The sequence below is a fragment of the Pseudomyrmex gracilis genome, unplaced genomic scaffold, assembly GCF_002006095.1.
Source record: "Pseudomyrmex gracilis isolate BER0280 unplaced genomic scaffold, ASM200609v1 scaffold_7, whole genome shotgun sequence".
NCBI lineage: Eukaryota > Metazoa > Arthropoda > Insecta > Hymenoptera > Formicidae > Pseudomyrmex > Pseudomyrmex gracilis.
This window is the reverse complement of record NW_018020591.1, coordinates 1663870-1681955: the sequence shown is the minus strand read 5'-3', so window position 1 is coordinate 1681955 and position 18086 is coordinate 1663870. Positions and strand designations below refer to the sequence as shown.

At 41.0% G+C, this 18086-nt stretch overlaps 2 protein-coding genes across 2 annotated transcripts; one reads left to right on the top strand and one right to left on the bottom strand.

The window, feature by feature from the left end:
• Positions 1–26: 26 nt before the first annotated feature.
• Positions 27–3512, bottom strand: LOC109860001 (protein sel-1 homolog 1). The gene is made up of 6 exons (XM_020438816.1): positions 2331–3512; positions 2010–2257; positions 1449–1928; positions 1096–1324; positions 589–995; positions 27–508 (listed from the first exon to the last, which is right to left on the bottom strand). Exons 1-6 carry the CDS (start codon positions 2818–2820, stop codon positions 77–79), a joined length of 2286 nt encoding a protein of 761 aa, XP_020294405.1. The 5' UTR covers positions 2821–3512; the 3' UTR covers positions 27–76.
• A 1735-nt stretch (positions 3513–5247) lies between these two features.
• On the top strand, positions 5248–15181 carry LOC109859854 (sphingosine kinase 2-like). Its single transcript, XM_020438509.1, has 8 exons — positions 5248–5363; positions 5515–7047; positions 11184–11535; positions 11874–12245; positions 12539–12768; positions 12887–12985; positions 13520–13659; positions 13731–15181. The coding sequence occupies exons 2-8, from the start codon at positions 6492–6494 to the stop codon at positions 13917–13919; spliced, it is 1938 nt and encodes a 645-aa protein (XP_020294098.1). The 5' UTR covers positions 5248–5363; positions 5515–6491; the 3' UTR covers positions 13920–15181.
• The last annotated feature ends 2905 nt before the right edge of the window (positions 15182–18086 follow it).

Below are 18086 nucleotides of genomic sequence, written 5' to 3'. Positions count from 1 at the left end.
TATATATATATATATATATATATGTATATATATATATATACGCAATAGAGTTGAATCGAAAGTACAAAATTTAAATTTAGTTAACAGGAGGTCTCGGTGGGGGAGGTGGCTGTGGTCTGCGGAAGTATACAATAAGACTAAGCATTCCTGTGAGAAATCCGATAAGATACAAATCCCAGTTTTGTCCGAGCAGTTGATCCCACTTGTCCAACTGATCGACTAAACTGAATTCTTGTATGTAATCCAGACCGAAGAGGAAGGAGAGCTTTATCAGAGCCAGCGCTACGGGTATTCGTGCGTCCGGACTGGACGCCGCGGCCAGATCGTAGCACCGTTTGGCCAGGTGACGATCCTTGGCCAGGCCCAAACCACGCTCGTGCATGTATCCTAAATTAAACATAGCTTGGGCGTTCTGTTCCTGATCGGAAGCTGAACGGTAGTGACTCGCGGCGGCCTCGTAATCGATCTTCGTTCCTCTGCCGTAGTAATGCGCGTCACCGAGTTTAACCTGAAACGAAGCAAAACTCACATTCACAGCGCGAAATGTTCAGAGTTCAATCAAAAACTAAAATATCTCAATTTATATACCTGAGCCGCGGAATATCCTTGCGCGGCAGCACGCGCCCACAACGCCAGAGCTCTGATCAAGCCTTCCTCTTCCGACAAAACGTCAGTCTCTCCTCTGTCTAAGATAAATGCCGCGTTACTCTGCGCGACCTCGTAACCCATCTCGGAGAAAAGAGCGTAATTTAAGAACGCCTCGTTTATTCTGCCTTCTCGGTAATCGTTATGCGCCACCATCAACTGGTCGCTCCATTTTCCTCGTTCGGCGACGTTTTTCATCAATTCCACAGCTGTCGGACAACTTCTCATCAGTCCGGTACCAGTGGCGTGCATCTGTGCGAGATTATAGTAAGCCAACACATGACCAGATTGACTGGCTAAATTGAAAAACTTGTTTGCCATTTTGTAATCTCGTTTCACGCCTATACCACCTGAACAAAAATAAATTTGTACATTATTCATAAATCAGAAGTGAACAATCGCATGTTAACTCTCCACAACATGAAACTATAAGTAAACACAAATACTTACTGAAGTACATATTGCCTAATTGCAACTGTCCATCAACCCAGCCTTGCTCTGCTGCTTGAGTGAAGTACGCCAACGCCTTATTAGTGTTTCTCTTTACTCCCATTCCATACAGATACATGAGACCCAATCCGCTTTGGCCAACTGGATTGCCCAGTTCGGCGGCTTTTTTGAAAAATTTGTATGCTGTTTCGTTGTCTTGCTTGATAATTTCGCTTCCTTCCAAATAGATCTGTAAAAATTATTTCAGAATGTAATAAACAAATATTCAACTCAACAGTATCAAGATAGTTAATTTTGTATAGAAATTTTATTTTGTTTAACTATACAAGCGCATTTTCCACATGAGTTTATACCTTTCCGAGGAAAGCCATCGCTACTGGATTGCCGGCGTCGGCAGCTTGTTGGAAGTACTGCACAGCTCTTTCGTGATCCAAAGGCACTCCTCTACCACCCTGATAATGAAGCTGACCGAGACCGACTTGCGCCTGAGTATCGCCCTTCTTAGCCAACAACTGGTAGTACTCTATCAAATCCTGATCGAAGATCCCGGAACTGTAACCCGGATTCTCGTGTTCGTCCAACAATCGCACTCGCTGCACGACCGGACCGCCGCTCAGCGATACTTCCTCCGCGACTTTCTTCGCGACTTTTCGATAGAAGTCCAGTGCTCGCTCGCACGAAGTAGGCGTCGTTACACCCGCCCAATTCCGATAACCCATGACCATCTGCGCCCGCGTGTCTCCGCCCAGAGCAGCCACAGTGTAGTGGAGTAATGCCTTTGCTTGAGATGCGTTAACGCCGCCAATACCAGTAGCATACAAGAATCCAAGTCCCTGTACACAAATATATCATTAAATTTACAAACTTCTAAGAAATCTCAGTTACTTAATTACTTTCATATTGCATATATGTACCATGTGAGCAGATGGGAGTCCAGTATCAGCAAGCTCCTTGAACGTCTCAAATATACTGGGAATATTATCAACAGATACTCTCAAGGTAGTAGAACCCAAGCGACTTCCGAGTAATCTCGCCCAAGCCAACATAGATCTGGCTTCTCGGTGACCCAACTTTGCCGCCTCGATAAGCAACTGGTAGCCCTCGGACTTGTTAGCGCGCATTGCACCCAAAATGGTTTGCGCATTCTTGTATAGTTGCTCAGCTGAAAAACAAGGTTATTTTGAAGAGATCTTAGAAAAATCAAATTTCTCCTGGTAAAACATTTCCCACTTTACCTGCTTGCTCTTCAGGTGACAATGGTTCTTGAATCTCCTCCTCCAATTCATACACATCCTCATCCCAGGATTCTATATCTTCCTCATCCAAATGCCTTCCTCTGATATCCAGAGGCTCTATGTCTTTCGCTTGGCTTATCATGGACCACACATTCTTCACCGCTGAGTTGTCCAAAGTCTCTTTGCTGGTGGTCTCCGTCTTGCTCTCGGCACCATCCTTCTTGCTGATCTGCTTGCCGATCTTCTCGTGAATCGGATCAGCAATCGCAAGCTTCAGTATCGTATCGTGCAGAGCACCGAGTTCGCGCAGCTGCTCAAACGTATTCTCGATCTCTTCGACGGTGATGTCCTCCTCTTTTTCGGTTTCCTCGTTGGAGTTTGACTTCTGCGTGATGTCACCGCGCTTTTTCGCGCCGCTGCCCAATTCCGCGGTGCACGACAGGAAAAACGCCAGGAACAACAGCAACACGACTCCCCTGTTGGACTCCATGGTTGTCGGCGGACGGTATTCAAACGCGGAGTCTCATTACAAAATCAACACCGGTGGTAACGTGACCTTAGAACGTGTGCTCATCGCCCTCTCAGGGCACCGCAAAGCGCGCAATTGATCGCACCTGATACGTACGTGGACATTCGTGAGAATGCCGTTTCTCCGTCTCGTCAACCAATTACGTCATTTAGGACACGTCAATGAATCTTATTTCAAACGAAATGCTCCTCGTGTCAACGGACCGTACCGGGGACACCTGCGAAAAATCGACCACTTCTCGCGAAATTTTTTAATTCGTCGCACCGCCACACGAATCGCGCATACGTGCATTACACGCACACACCACGCGGGAAAACACTCGCCGAATCAGCTGTTTGTGCTAAAAGTACGTAATCGCCATAACAAAGGCGCGCGCCGATTCTCCTTGACGCAAATGCGGCTGTTTACACCTTACCGGGCGCAGAGTATCAATATCAATTGTTTATAAAAAACACGGACAAAAACAGAAACAAAATCTCACGTTTACTGATATAATTTTTCGAAACGTCGTCGTTTCTAGAATGTTGAGCTTGTAGCAAGAAAGCTAATAAGTATAGTGTGCGCGATAAAGCAATAAAATACGAGAGGATACTTTTGTTACCACTTGTTGTCCTGAGAAATATATAATCGAAGAAGCAGTAAACAGTAGGTTTGGTTTGGTGCATATGTGGCTCAAAGGACCGACTCAAGATAGTCCATACGCCATTCTAAGCTTGAATAGTGATTTTCTTGGTATGTTCACCGTAAACGGTTGAATGGTTGATTTCTCCAACTGGAGTAACAAAGTANAGTACGTACTTACTTGTAATAAGTGCGTGTAAAAGCAGTAAGAAAGGAAAATACTTGCAAAAGCGCAACTAAAAGGCTGTGAAGGACGGGATGCAGGAAGCACGATGTGTCGCATGCGCAGTCTCAGAGTCGAATTCCAGTAAACAGTATTTTTCCAGACCTTGGATAACAAATAGTAGGTTCCGCTTGCAATGCTCACGTAAGCCGCACCCGCAATGACCGCAATGATCGCATTGGTCGATTCGCCGTGTCGAACAAATTATGAAAAAGTCTGTGCTTCGGCCTTTAATCAAAGGTTTGTTCGCGTCGCATGCCCCAACATGCTTCTATTCGCCCCAACGCGCCCTAAAGCCCGTTTTACATTGATCGCAAGCGCAAACTCAAAGTATAGATCTCGTAGAATTGACCAATCACGCTGGTCAATTGGCTGATTTGATCAATACAATTAGTCAATTCTACCAGACCTGTTTCTTGCGTTTGCGCTTGCGATCAATGTGGAACAGGCTTAAAGGCAGGTTGCATCACGCTAATCTTGCGAAATTGATTATTCACGTTTGTCAAATCAGCGTATCGACTTACGTGATTGGTCAATTCCTCGAGATCAACGGCGTGCGATCTGCGTCTGCGTTTTATGTAGAATGGCCTTTACGCAAATTACGCCGCATGTAAAGCCTATGACACACTACGGATTGGGATTGAGATTGGATTGAAATTTGACCAATCAGAAGAAAGAAAACCAATCCTAAGTTTAGTGATCTTTGCTCTAATTGGCCAAATTGCAATCCAATCTCAATCCTAATTCGTAGTGTGACATAGGCTTAAAGGCAGCCAGATGCTTTCATACGCCGCGGTCGCGCGGCCGAGGTCAGTGACTCCACTGCAGCAGAGATGCCAGTTCGTGGACTTAGTAAGCATTCAGCATCAAGTGGAGGGGATACGCACACAGGCGACAACCGTGTCCGTGTGCGCTCGGCGCTTCGGCCAATGGTTGGCCAACCACACGGACACGGCTGTCGCCTGTGTGCGTATCCCCTCCACTTGATGCTGAATGCTTACTAAGTCCACGAACTGGCATCTCTGCACTGCAGTCGCGTGACCGAGGTCATTGATCCCGCCGCGGTCGCGTGACCGAGGTCAGTGACCTCTCCCCACCAAGGCCGCGCGGCCGAGGTCAGTGACCCGCCAAGGCCACGCGACTGAGGTCAGTGACCTTACGGTAGTATGTATATAATATATATAATATATAATATAAAGTATAACATAATAAATATATAATATAAATTATATGTATAATATATGTTATTTAATATATTATTATTATTATATATTATCTATTATAATATATTATGACAGCTAGTTTGAGAAACAACTATGAATTCGGACCTCAGTCTTCTTTCTGAATTCGAGGAAACTCGGCCATTGGTGCATTTTGTGTGTTCGCGTTTCGAGCGCCGCGATGTCCACGTTTCCACGCATGTGAACTACACAACCAATCCGATGAATAAAAATGTTTCATTTCGGCTCAGTTACGTGTCCGCGAATCTGTTCGGTTCTGTTCCGTGTATGATGTGATTTTTGTAGCGAGCTTGCGCGTTAGCTCACCCAAGTTGACTTAAACAATATTTTAAATAACAAAATTGGCTCGTAATTTCGAACCGCGAGAGATTTTTTTGGACACTCGACGATGCAACAACAAAACGTACATTAACTGCAAGGTGAGAATTGTGCAAATGGATCGAAATATTTTAACTAGAAAAATAATTACATAAAATATATACAGAACATAGCATGTTAATTAATGTAATTTTGATTCTACCTTTGTAAAATCAAAGAGAGGAATGAGAATTCTCATGAGAAAGTTTACAGGTTTTACAGAGAAATATTTGTTCAACGGGGAGATGTGAAATATTTGTCGCTTGCAACGCGTGCGCGAGTTCTGCAAAAACAATCCGGAAAATCTAGCAAGACTAGTTATCTAGCCAGGTTTATCAGTTCAGTTTGCACATATCTTCCCCCGTCCGTGGAATGGAACAGCTCATGCCGAGGGGTAAGACGCGGGCAATGCGTCGCAGGAGGTGGTAACCGTAGTGGGAGAGACCGACATTGCTGGCAGGGTTAGCAGCCCTGATAGATATAGGCCTCTCGACAGTTTGGTTTGGTTTACATTGTGTACTCCCGGTGCATTGCGTGAGTTCGCGGCTCAGAGTAAACGTCGCTCAAGGTTGTATTGTGTCAATAAAAGTCGTTCGGAGCGAGCAGATAAACGTCGGACTTTTTTTGCACGATCCCGCGGCCAGACGAAACGGATCCGGGCGCGCGGTTCGTTGCACGCCTGTGTGAATTTTTACGAAGAACGACGTCAGGTAGACTCGTCAGTGTAAAACAATAACAAAAAAAAAAAAAAAACAAAACGAAAATTTCGGGACAGACGCTTCTGATTGCAAACAGTCGTACACGTGGCGATGATTACTGAGCGAATTGCTCGTGACTCGCTCGATGAACGATAACGAATGCCGACTCGGATGTTCATCGACTCTTCGTTGTGAATGAGTAACGAAAACATCAAGATCAAGTCACTCGCACGCTTGTTTATCTCCGACTGGCGAAGTTTGTTTACAGTCTCGTGTAATCTGTGCCAGATTACATTACGTGCTTTCCTCTCGCACCGAGAGACGTTGAAGTTGAATAGCGCGAGAGGAAAGGAGATCAGGGTGCGAACGCGCGAGATCGCTTTGACTGTACTTTAACGGTCTCATGCAAGGCGAGCGAGTTTCGCACGCGGAAGTAAATCGACTGCGAATTTCTCGATCACCGTGTTTTTTAATACGCGACCGATTCTCCAAATGGTAGAGACGAAGCATCGTCGCACCATGGAGGACGTTCAAGGCAGTGGCAGCGCAGTTCTCGAGGAGATCTTCTACGTGACGTCCAAAAAGAACACGTATTACAAGGTGAGACTGACCGAGAAGGGTCTGAGTTTGCACAAGGAACACAACGGCACGTCCAAAACTGAGACAATCGCCTTGGCCGACATCATTGGATGCCGATGCATGCGGTCCAGACGGCGAAACGCCGGGAGCTGTGCATGCGGTCCGGGCGCGTCCAAGTCGCAGCTGAAACTCGTGGAACTGGCCGAGGTCTATCAGCATCACGACGAACTCGACACCTCGGCGTATCTGTACATATACGCGTACACCTTGAAGAAGACGCGGGTGAAGGGCGCGTTCAGGCGTGAGCGCACAACTATCACTCTGCGTTTTCGCAGCTTTGACAGACACGAGGATAATCTGCGGGAGGCGAGCAGGTGGCGATTGGCGATCAAGTGCCTGGTCGCCAACGTGCCGGTACCGAGGAATCTGATGAGTCCCAGTCACGGTAATCTGGAGGCATTGATCGGGGGTGAGTGTGCGAAGGGAAAGTACACCGAAAAACCTTTTGAAAAACCTTTGAGATCTTGTGAATATATTAATAATTAATTGGGGTTAAGGTTGTATGAATGCTAATTAACCACGGACCGCTTATTTTCTTGTTGCTGCATCATTAAATGGTATCCGCTAATTTATAGCGATCCGACTCGTTATTAGGCTTGTTATTCTGCTTACATAAATTGATACGTCATCGGTAATCTGTACGTAATCATAATGAGATGCTTTAATGAATTATAATATACATATTTTTTTATTTCTTTTTCTTTTGCAAGTTTATTTTTTGAAAAGTTTTTGCAACAAATTTCTTTGTGTCTGGCGCGTTCAACACTTCGCGTCTAAATTTAATTTGCGTCTAAATTTCTTAGTATATTCATTTTTTTTTTTTTTTTTAATCCACAAAACTTTAACGAAGTGACAGAGATTTGCACCGATTCCCGCAGCTGAACGCTCGACGTGACACGCGTAATTACCGAATAATGATCACCCGTGCTTCTTCTCCCCCTTCCTCGTGCAATACGCTTATGCAAATGGCAATTACATCGAGGTTGTAATAATCAAAACCGTACCTCCGCAGGTATTTTCCGCGCACCATCCCGCAAGCTTCCGTGTTCCTTATTTTCTCTTATATAATCTTGCAATTGAAAACAATTACACAAGTAATTAATACGTGCCGCAGTACGCGGGACGTCGCTGTGCGACTCTTATTCACTTTAATAAAAAGATTGTCGCGATCGTTTTAAAAATTAACGCATTCCACGATTACGAGGTATTCGTTGTTCCAAACGAACGTCGCTATTTCGCGCGGGTATTTCTTTATACATTTTAGTTTTTTTAGCGTTTTTTTTCTCATATTGTTTTCATTATCTTTATACATTTAGTTTTTTTAGCGTTTTTTTTCTCATAATCCAGCATCTTAATAAGCCATGTATCACAAGCAATTGTTAAATTGTCACGCAACTCAAATTTACACACAAAGTAAAAAAACTTGTCATAATTTTTTTGTCCCGCGATCGCCGATGTTACGTAAATGTTTCGTTACTCTGTTGTCAAAATGTAGAAACTCCGTGTTACGTAATACAATGGTTTTTTTTTTTTTTTTTACATATTAAACAATATTTACACACGGACCACAAGCTCCGAGTACACACGCATCGATGGCCGAGAAGCGTCGTCTGTCTCGTTTTCAATCGATATACAAATGTGCTGATTTGCAAATGTGAATTTATAATTAACGTTGATAATGTAAGTTTATATAACGTCGTTTTATTTAAATTTACATAAACAAATTAGCGACGCTTTATTTTGTTTTAGATTAATGTTTTGTACACACATCGAAACGCGCAGTTGCACGCGCGCGCGCGGGAAAAAAATATTTTAACGAGATTATCGCGAATTAGTGACCGATATCGCTGCGCGATAACTGCTATAAATACGGAGTGGACTTCATCCAGCAGTCGCGAAGTTGCCTTTTTTTGCCTCGTCTGCAATTGCGACGGCCTGTTGATTTTCTACATCAATCATGTCGTGTTTTGTTCGGTGTCAAACATTCGCTCGTTGACATTGAGTTTTGTTCGTCGCGCGATTTCAACAAGCCAACATTATGTCGCTGTATCGCGTTGCAAAACAAAAAAAAGAAAAAAACAGTTTTCATTACGAAACGCGACTTCCTGATTTGATTTCCTCGATCTTTTTTGTGCGCTGCGCGTGGAATTTCAGCGCGCGTGTATCTATTCTTCCGCGATTTTGTTTTGTTTTTTTTTTCTTTATTTGTCACGCGAGCCGCGCTTTACGCACGCGCACACACAAAGACGAAAGTCCGATACGTCTCGTTTTTCCCGAGAAACAATAATGTCCGTCGCGGCAATAACACGCAGGTTTGCCGTCGCGACCAATGTCCTTTCTATTGGCGTTCACACAGGCTCGCACGAGTCAGTAGCACGATCAATTTGTCCATTCGCGGCACAACTTGCATTATGCAAAACTCTCGCCGAGTCAGATTATCTGACAAACGTTCCTAATTGATACTTATTTGCGTTTATCGGCGTTCGCGATGTGAAAAATAAATTTATGTTACGTTCAAAGTTCGCTCGCCGAGTCGAGAGAGTTACAGTTCCAGATGTTGAGTAATTGTTTTCTATTACGGAAATCAATCGAGAGAGGGCCGTAAATGCCGTCTCGCGTGAGAAGTCGTGCCAAATAACGCCTGACCATTGTTTCAAGTATCATTGGTTCATGTGGAAAGGCGTTATCGCGCCCTCAGCTCTATGTAAAATTAAAATCGTGTTGTACCTACGCCTTCCCACACGAGGTCGCAACGATTTCAAGTACCAATAACACTCGAAACAATAAAAAACATTATTCGGTACACCCTCGTAATGTGAAAGTGCGTACACGCGTCACTTGTTACATGGTAGCGCAGATTCATTATCGGTATTTCTCCATCAATCTGTTTCCGTCCTGATTTTTGAAATTCACACGGATATCACGGATTCACATCGGCGAATCTCGAGGAAGAAGCGCTTGTCAATTTCCACCGCGGAGTCGCGCACGTGAAATATAAATCGCGTGGAGATATAAATTTATGTGTGTAAATAAATTTATGTATTTTAATATGAAAATTATAAATTCCATTTCTTTCGACGCGGTGTCGCGCGCTGAATAATAATCGGTTTGCGGTTGTAAAAATAAAACAAGAAAATTGATTCCTCACTTCCGACGCGATACTCGAATAAATTTTATAAATCTCGTGTGTCATGAGTGTCAAACAAATCTTTGGATTATAACAGAAAAAGATGACGAAACGCGTCGCGTTTATGTAACGCGATTACTTCAAGGAATCCGAAAGATGACGCGAGATGGAAACTGCAATGATGTCAAAGACATAATGTTACTTTTGTGTGTGGCGACCAACACGTGTTCGCTGAAAAAAACAATGTGATTTCAACACATTATCGACAATAGTAGAACAAAAAAGACAACTTATCTCGCTTGCTAAAAATCCATTAAGAAATTACTCACACGAGCGAGTACAATTGCTTGCACTTTAATCTCTGCGTACGTTGTGTAAAAACCAATCATTGTTCGTTTGTGTCAACAAAGTTTTTTTACACTTCGATCAAAGATCAATAATAATCTTATTATCTTATCAGCGCGAGTACGAGTATTTGTTTTTAAAAAAAGCACGCAATTTGTGCCGTACAATTTCTTGCGTTAGTTGGTGAAAATGTTTGTTTCTTTTTCTTTTTTTTCTTTTTTTATAGTTTTGTGCGCGATGTCACTGTTGTGTTTTATAATTCTCTCTGTAGGATATTCGTTTGGATCTGATAACTCAGACGTTGCAGACGAAACGTCGCGCAAAAGATAGCGCAACGAATCGGCCGCCGCGGCGCGTGATGCAACTCGCAAACGTTACGCAAACGTTATTTACATGAACACCGATAGACAGATTCGAACTTGATAATTATGTTACATTTTCTTACAGATAAGCGCACACATATCTGCGAGTACTTGCACTACGCTTAAAACAAAAATATATCAACTCTGTAAATAAACGCGTTTCATATCTGACAATAAGCGACGAATGAGCAACGTTTAGCTTTCTAATATCGCGAGCGTTTGAAAGTAGAAAGATTCATTACTCGAAGGTCTTTAAAAAATTACGTTCTTACTAACGCGCTCCATGCACATGCGTCAGCGAGTTGTACTGACGCGCCAGCGCGCGCGTTTAATAAGATCCTATTTCTCTCGAACAACATCTGACAAAAGATACACACACGTAGCAAATTTGCTGCGTGTCTTTGCGTCGACAATTGTATAAACAAATAAATTAGACAGCGGTCAGGTACGGGCGCTGCGTTTCATCAACTATTTCTGATCTCATTTAAATAACGCAATCGTCAGGTCGAGATAATGTAATCTAATAAATATGCCTTGTGTGTGTCTAAGAAAAGAAGAAAATATCCAGGTGCGTAACGGGAAATAACGTTCAAGTTTTACATACGAAATGTGTTTCTTGATAAGCATTTACGATTATCGAGTAGCATTGAACACTCGAACTATATGTCGCAGTCGGAAAATTGCAATTGCGTTCTCGCTGCAATGTTACAGAATGTCCGGGAGAAAATCGGAAACTTCTCGTTCTGCTGAATCCGAAATCCGGACCCGGAAGGGGCAGAGAGACCTTCCAGAAGAGGATCCATCCGATCCTGTCGGAGGCGGAGAGGTCCTACGAGATTCACATCACCAAGTATCCCAATTACGCTTGCGAATTCGTGCGCACGAAGGACATCTATCAGTATTGCGGCCTGCTGATGGTCGGCGGCGACGGGATCGTCTTCGAGGTGGTGAACGGACTCCTCCAGAGACCCGACTGGGAAAGGGCTCTGCGCGAGTTGCCGCTTGGCGTGATACCGTGCGGCTCCGGCAACGGCCTGGCCAAGTCCATCGCTTATGCCAAAGAGTAGGTCATGTTTTGTATCTCCCTTGACATAATTATCACGTCGAATAGAACGCAAGAATCGCGCGCGCGATTGTAACGACGCGTTGCATAATCGAACCGTTTCATCGACCCTGTGTGACGCGTAGTTCAACGAGTGGGACGATTCTCATATCACAAAGTGCACTATGCGTGTTCGAACACGAGCGCGATTTGTAATATCTCTCGGTCTTTTTTTCGGTCTCTCTCATAAAACAACTCGGATATGAATTATTCGAGTTGTGACACAGTGGCGCGCGACAACGCACACACGTCGGTGTGTTTTCATTCAACAAGAAGATAATAGGATGATGTTCTCGCAGAGAGCCGTACGACCGCAATCCGTTGCTCATCAGCGCGCTGTCGGCTGTTAAATGCAAGAGAACGCCGATGGATCTCGTGCGTGTGGAGACTAGAAATCGGATACTCTTCTCGTTTCTGTCGGTGGGCTGGGGTCTGCTGGCCGACATTGACATCGAAAGCGAACGGTTGCGCGCAATTGGAGGCCAGAGATTCACCGTGTGGAGCGTAGCGCGCTTAATAGGTCTGAGGACGTACAAGGGGAAAGTGTCGTATTTGCCCTGCAACAAGGTTTCCTCGTCTGAAAATACTGGAAACGGCAAGATTTATTGCAAGGAGTACGACACGGAGAACATATTGTCGCACTCGAGAAGTTACGAGAACGAACTCGACAGGTAACGCAAATTGACGTTATTGTTATATTTGGTCGTCGCGCAAAATCTGACAGTCACGAAGTAGCACAGCGTCACGCGTCTATATAAAACACTTTTTTTAACACAAAATGTTGTATAATGTGTTTTTTTAATCTCGACATAAATTTACTGATGAATTATAGAAATCTAAATGGAATGAACAAATAGCCCGGAAAGAACCTAACTCGACAGTATATTTTTTTTTTTGTCAAGTTATATTTGTTTCGGCAAACGCGTATATTATTAATGTGCTAATAAAAAATTATTTTACATAGGTATTGTGCCGCACCTGAGTCTAAGAGCTTTCATGACTCTTTCGGTGAGTCATCCGAGTTAAATGACGATAGCGACGTGGTAACTGAAAACCTGTCGCTCGAAACCGATGTCGTGAAGAGGCACAGACTCGACAGCTTTTACTCCGCAAGATCGGCGAAATCCACTTACTTCAGCACAGCCTCGATCTCGAGTTATCACAGTGTCGATGATAATGATAGCGCCGAGATTGGTACGTGTGTGCTTTGCTTATTAAACGAACTGTGTACGTGTACGTTATACAAATTTATTTTATGACATTCGCGTTTTCTCTCTTCATTTTAACAAATTTGATATATTCTCTCTCTAAGGTGCAAACAATGCCGGTAACAGCCAAGTCATGTACGGGCCATCGTCCACACTTCCTGCGCTAACTACGCAACTCTCAAATTGCTGGACGACGGTACAAGGTAAAGCATAATGTTTAGATTATGAAATTTTTTTTCATGTCAACGTGTCGATGTGCAAACATATTGTTTTCAATGCAGGAAGCGTTGCGATTTGAATAATTGAATTTGCGAGGTTTAAAAAATTTTTTTTTTTTTTTTTTTTATTTCGCGTTAACATGAATTATTTGAAAAAAATTGAATATTAGTAAAATATTACAATGCGCGCACAGCCAAACTAAGAGTTTTCGTTCCAGCACATGTACAAGGAAAAATACAAATTCGAAGACAGATGTTTGTTGTAATCGTCATATAATCCGGTTCAAAGGTTGCTGCGTAATATGTCACTTATTAACCCTTTGACTCCAGTTAAATTCACAGTAAACGTCAGTTTAAATAAAATGCCGAATATAATGGGTCGTAATTGAAGAAACATTCGTGTGAGAAACTCTGCAGCGTTACGTTATATAAAAAATTATTGTTTTAATTGCGATCCATTATACTTGACATTTGTATACACACATATTTGTACATGTTTCACGTTTGAAATTTTCGTAGGTGAATTCGTAATGGTACATGCAGCCTATCAGACGCACTTGGGACAAGATTATTTCTTTGCGCCACGTGCCAGCTTAGCGGATGGAGTTATTTGGCTGTTAATAGTTAAAGCCGGTATTACACGAGCTAACTTAGTACAAGTGAGTCTGTGTCTTTGGAAGATGCATGAAACAAAACTTGCGCAATACTCACTAGTCTCTCTGTTTATCAGTTTTTACTAGGTCTGAGTACTGGGACACACTTGGCCTGCGCCGGCGTCGATATGATACCAGTAAAAGCGTTTCGGATAGAACCTATGGAGGGAACAAACGGGCACATATCCGTGGACGGCGAGGAGGTCGACTATGGGCCGCTGCAAGCCGAGATATTCCCTTCTCTAGCAAGCGTGATGACACCCTGACGATAATTACGTACGTTTAATGGTCGGTTGTTTCTTTTTTTAACGGCGACAGAATCAAATAATCTCCCGGGAGATTCTCATTGTAGATTAAGGTAGCAAAGTAGTTACAATGGTAACACCAAAAAATTGTTAATATATATATATATATATATATTAATAACAAAAGTCTATCAAGATATTTTTTAGATTGTAAATGTTGAATTGACAATCTAATGTAGGCTGTTTCTCAAGCTCAAGTCAACGAATAATCTTTACGCTCATAGAGAAATTTTTTTTTGCATTCTTCATAGTGAAGATATCGCAATGTATACACACACAAGATATGTATATATAAATTATTTATCAACCTAGGGTTGAATGAGTTAAGTCTTCGTTGTATCCTTGTAGATACAATTAGCTGTTTTGTAAAGTTTTCTATATCAGTTTTTTGTACAGTGTATTTATACATGGCAACATATCGATATTGTTTGTGCTCACTGTTGATATTACGCGATATTGTATATTTCTCACTTAATTTGTGCAAATTTGCAATCTCTCAGATTCTTTGCGGAATTATTGAACGCTAAGAAAGTTAAACAAAACTTGTTACCAACTTAGAAAAAAAATTATTAAATTATATTGTTATAATAAAAATTGACAATTTTAAAGTATCAAATCTAAAGATATAAATGAAATACAAAGGAAGAGAGATTTAGCAAGAGCCGACGCTGATAAACGATATTGGGGGCATCGCTTCGATTGCTTTATCACTATTTTTGTGAAAAACAAAAAGGAAATAAAACAAAATTAGTACAAATTGTCTTCAACGTCAGCTCTTATCGGTTTTTGATTTGTTTGATATGAATCATGACCTTTTCCGTCGATGCGATACAATTGTTGCGTAATAATCTACATTGTTTACGATTCGAAGCTTGCACAAAGAAAATGATATTCTAATGAGTAACAATCCAAGGGACAATATCGAGTCGACATGTCGATGATTGCGTAACGCGTGGCGTTAACATAAGGCATAACGAAAGTATCGTTTTGAAAGAGTTGTAGATATGCGGTACAATTATTTTCTTTTCTTATGTGCGTGAAGTAACGCACACGTACATGATCAAAATAAATGTAAAAAAACTGCGAAAATCAGTACGATTGTACGAGACTTGTATATCATATCATGTTACAAAAATTTGATAGTTCGTCAGTTTATAATTATTATTATTGTATTTCCTATCCGATTAAAAATTTGTTCTTATCTCCTATGCGCGCAATTATTATAAAATATATACATATATATTTGATAAATGCAGAATTATTGAAAAGAGAAAAAAAATCCATTTCACTGAATAAATTGTTTTTCGTGTTTCCTGAACTCACCATCCCATTTCTTTCTTTCTCTCTTTCTTGTCACATACTTTACCAGAAGCTATAATAAAATCAATTGTTGTAACAACTCACGTTCGTAACATTTCTTCGAAACTTCTTTAAAGTACGGTAGAATTTTTTGAGGAACAGACGGAAGAGTGAGAGACGGAACATTGTCTTAGGTAAGTCTACGTGTATCGTTTATTATTCTTTACAGCGGTACCGTGATCATTGGTCATTCTTGAGACCGGTCATTTTATTTTCCTTTTTTTTTCTCGCTTCAACTTTGTACGTGGATCTCCGCATGCGCGTCACTTTGAGTCGATGAGAGAATGGATGAAGTGTATATGAAAAATGGGTGGGGTGGAGGGGAAGTGAAGAAATCAGTTTGTAGATCAGTCTCTTTACAAAAAGCTGAGTAAACAACAATGAACACGGAGAGCGAGCACCGTACGTCGTGTGCCATGTGTGATAACGACACGCGAATTTTTCGTAATAAGCTTGGCGCGGCAACGACGGGCGGCGTGTACCATCAGTGCCAGCTCGGAAGAAAAAAAACAATTGTATATAGCTCGTTAAGATAATCTAAAACTATTTATATATGCGCATATACGTGTCCCAAATTATCGTCGTTCTACGGATTTTTTGTGGTTTTTTTTTTTAGAAATATAGAGTCAAAAAATAGAGTCAAGCTTTTTTCGTGACTGAAGTAAAAAAAAACAAAACAAAATTCATTTGCGTGCAGGCAAACAAATCTCGTTACAAGAGCTTGATCTCATATCTTCAGAACACAAAATTTTTAATTTCATTTGACAGTTTAAAAAGCAAATACAAGGATCGCGTAGATAAAATTTCTCGGAAAAAAAAGACTTTGGATTATTTAACAAATCTCTTGGAAAAAAAAACCAGATTTCGGATTATTCAACAAAATACGTAGATCAATCGACAACAACTCGCTGGGACATTCTGTATACATATCTACACATATCAAATAAACGTAAAAATGCTCTCCATTGCCGTTTCCTTTCCATCATCTTTTCAAACCTTCTTGTTTTATCACGAGTGTGTTTGCGCGTTTAATCTAATTGCAAATGAGAGTGACAAAATTCATTCTTTAAAAATCTTAAAATTCTTTCTTAGAACACATCTTTTCTCTCCTGTATAAATGATATATATTAATCAAAAACAATTAATATACGTCACTTTTCTGTGTTGCGCGAAAACCACAGTTGTGTTCTCGCAAGCAATTTGTTTCGCGAACCGACCGGCAGCGATGTCGGAAAGGGACATCGGCACAAGAGCGGTAATAATAATTCAACATATAAGCGCAGGCGGTGTATATACAGAGAGTCCACTATTACTGAATTAACGTTAAAAATGGAAATGTATGCAGAAATATAAATTCAGAGATCTGCGGCGATGAGAGAGAGTGATTCTATCACACTTCACTATATCAAGTTCGGCGAAACAACAAATTTCTTCCGATTTCGCGAAAAAAACGAGCGTCATTACTGCGCGATGAAATAAGAATTCTCGCGCGGATTGCGACAATTCATCATCGTGTTTACTGTCTCGCCTTCTTTTTTTTTATGATGTTTAAACTGTTTTGCTGAGAGATCGCTCGCTTCGCTCTGTTTTACTTTTTTTTTTTTTTTTTTTTTTTGACATTCTAGAAGTTATTGTGGCTAGTGTTGAGACGTGGGCTCTTCCGACCGCACCTGGAGCCGCACGATATGGTGCTCCCTACTGTACATATATATTTTTTTTTTTTTTTTTTTTTTTTTTTTTTTTTTTATAGAGTTAATTGCGCACACTCAAATATACACATACGTACATACGCACACACGTACGAGCAAATTAAGCATTCACACGAAGCACACGTTTTTTTGTTTTTTTCACACTATTTCGATCTACTTTCCCAGTCACAAGTCATCCATCTCCGCACGAGGATTACAGAATCGATTTTCGGCTCGACGATTAATTACGCTCGTGAAAAAAACATGGTAATGCTTCGAAACATTCATTTGTCGTAAAGAAGAGATCGCGTCGAATCTTATTACGCTAAAAAAAAAAAAAAAAAAGAAAAAAAAAAGGAAAAAAAAAACAAACAAACAAACAAATCCTAAAAATTTGATAATTACGGCGGAATTTTTAATCGGTTTAAACAAACAGATTTTTCCAACATTTGTTGGCATGAAGACATCGTCACCTGACTGATCGTTGCAAGAATTTTACCACGTACGAAAATCACGAATACTTCGCAAAACCGACTCTCACACGTTACGATATTGTCGAAAATATATATTTTAAGCATAAAATTTCCTACGAACACGTTGCTGGCACAAAAATTCCTATGTTCTTTTTGTTGCACACAATCTTAAATAATTTATTCTAGATCAGTTTCGAAAGATTGACACACATCTGTGATTATAAAAGTTTGTGTATATAAATAATAAGTAAAAAACCAATCTGTCTGATCTATAACCGCGATAATTTTTAATTTTAAGTAAATGACATTTTCCGCATTCGATTATTATTAGCACGTATTTTATACGATATATCGAGATCATCGTATCGTATTTTCCACGTGATAATCTTATCACGCAAAAAGTCATACATCGTATAAAATATCAACGCAAACAAAAAAATCGATTGTTTTGTTTTACAAATACATAATTCAACGAGCAAAAATTATGACGTAAATGATATAAAATATTTATGTTAACAATCGAGAGAGACTCACATTTAAATTTAAATCAATCTCATTCGTGTACGATGACATGTGTCATGCACGCAGTTGAATAACTTTTTAAATAA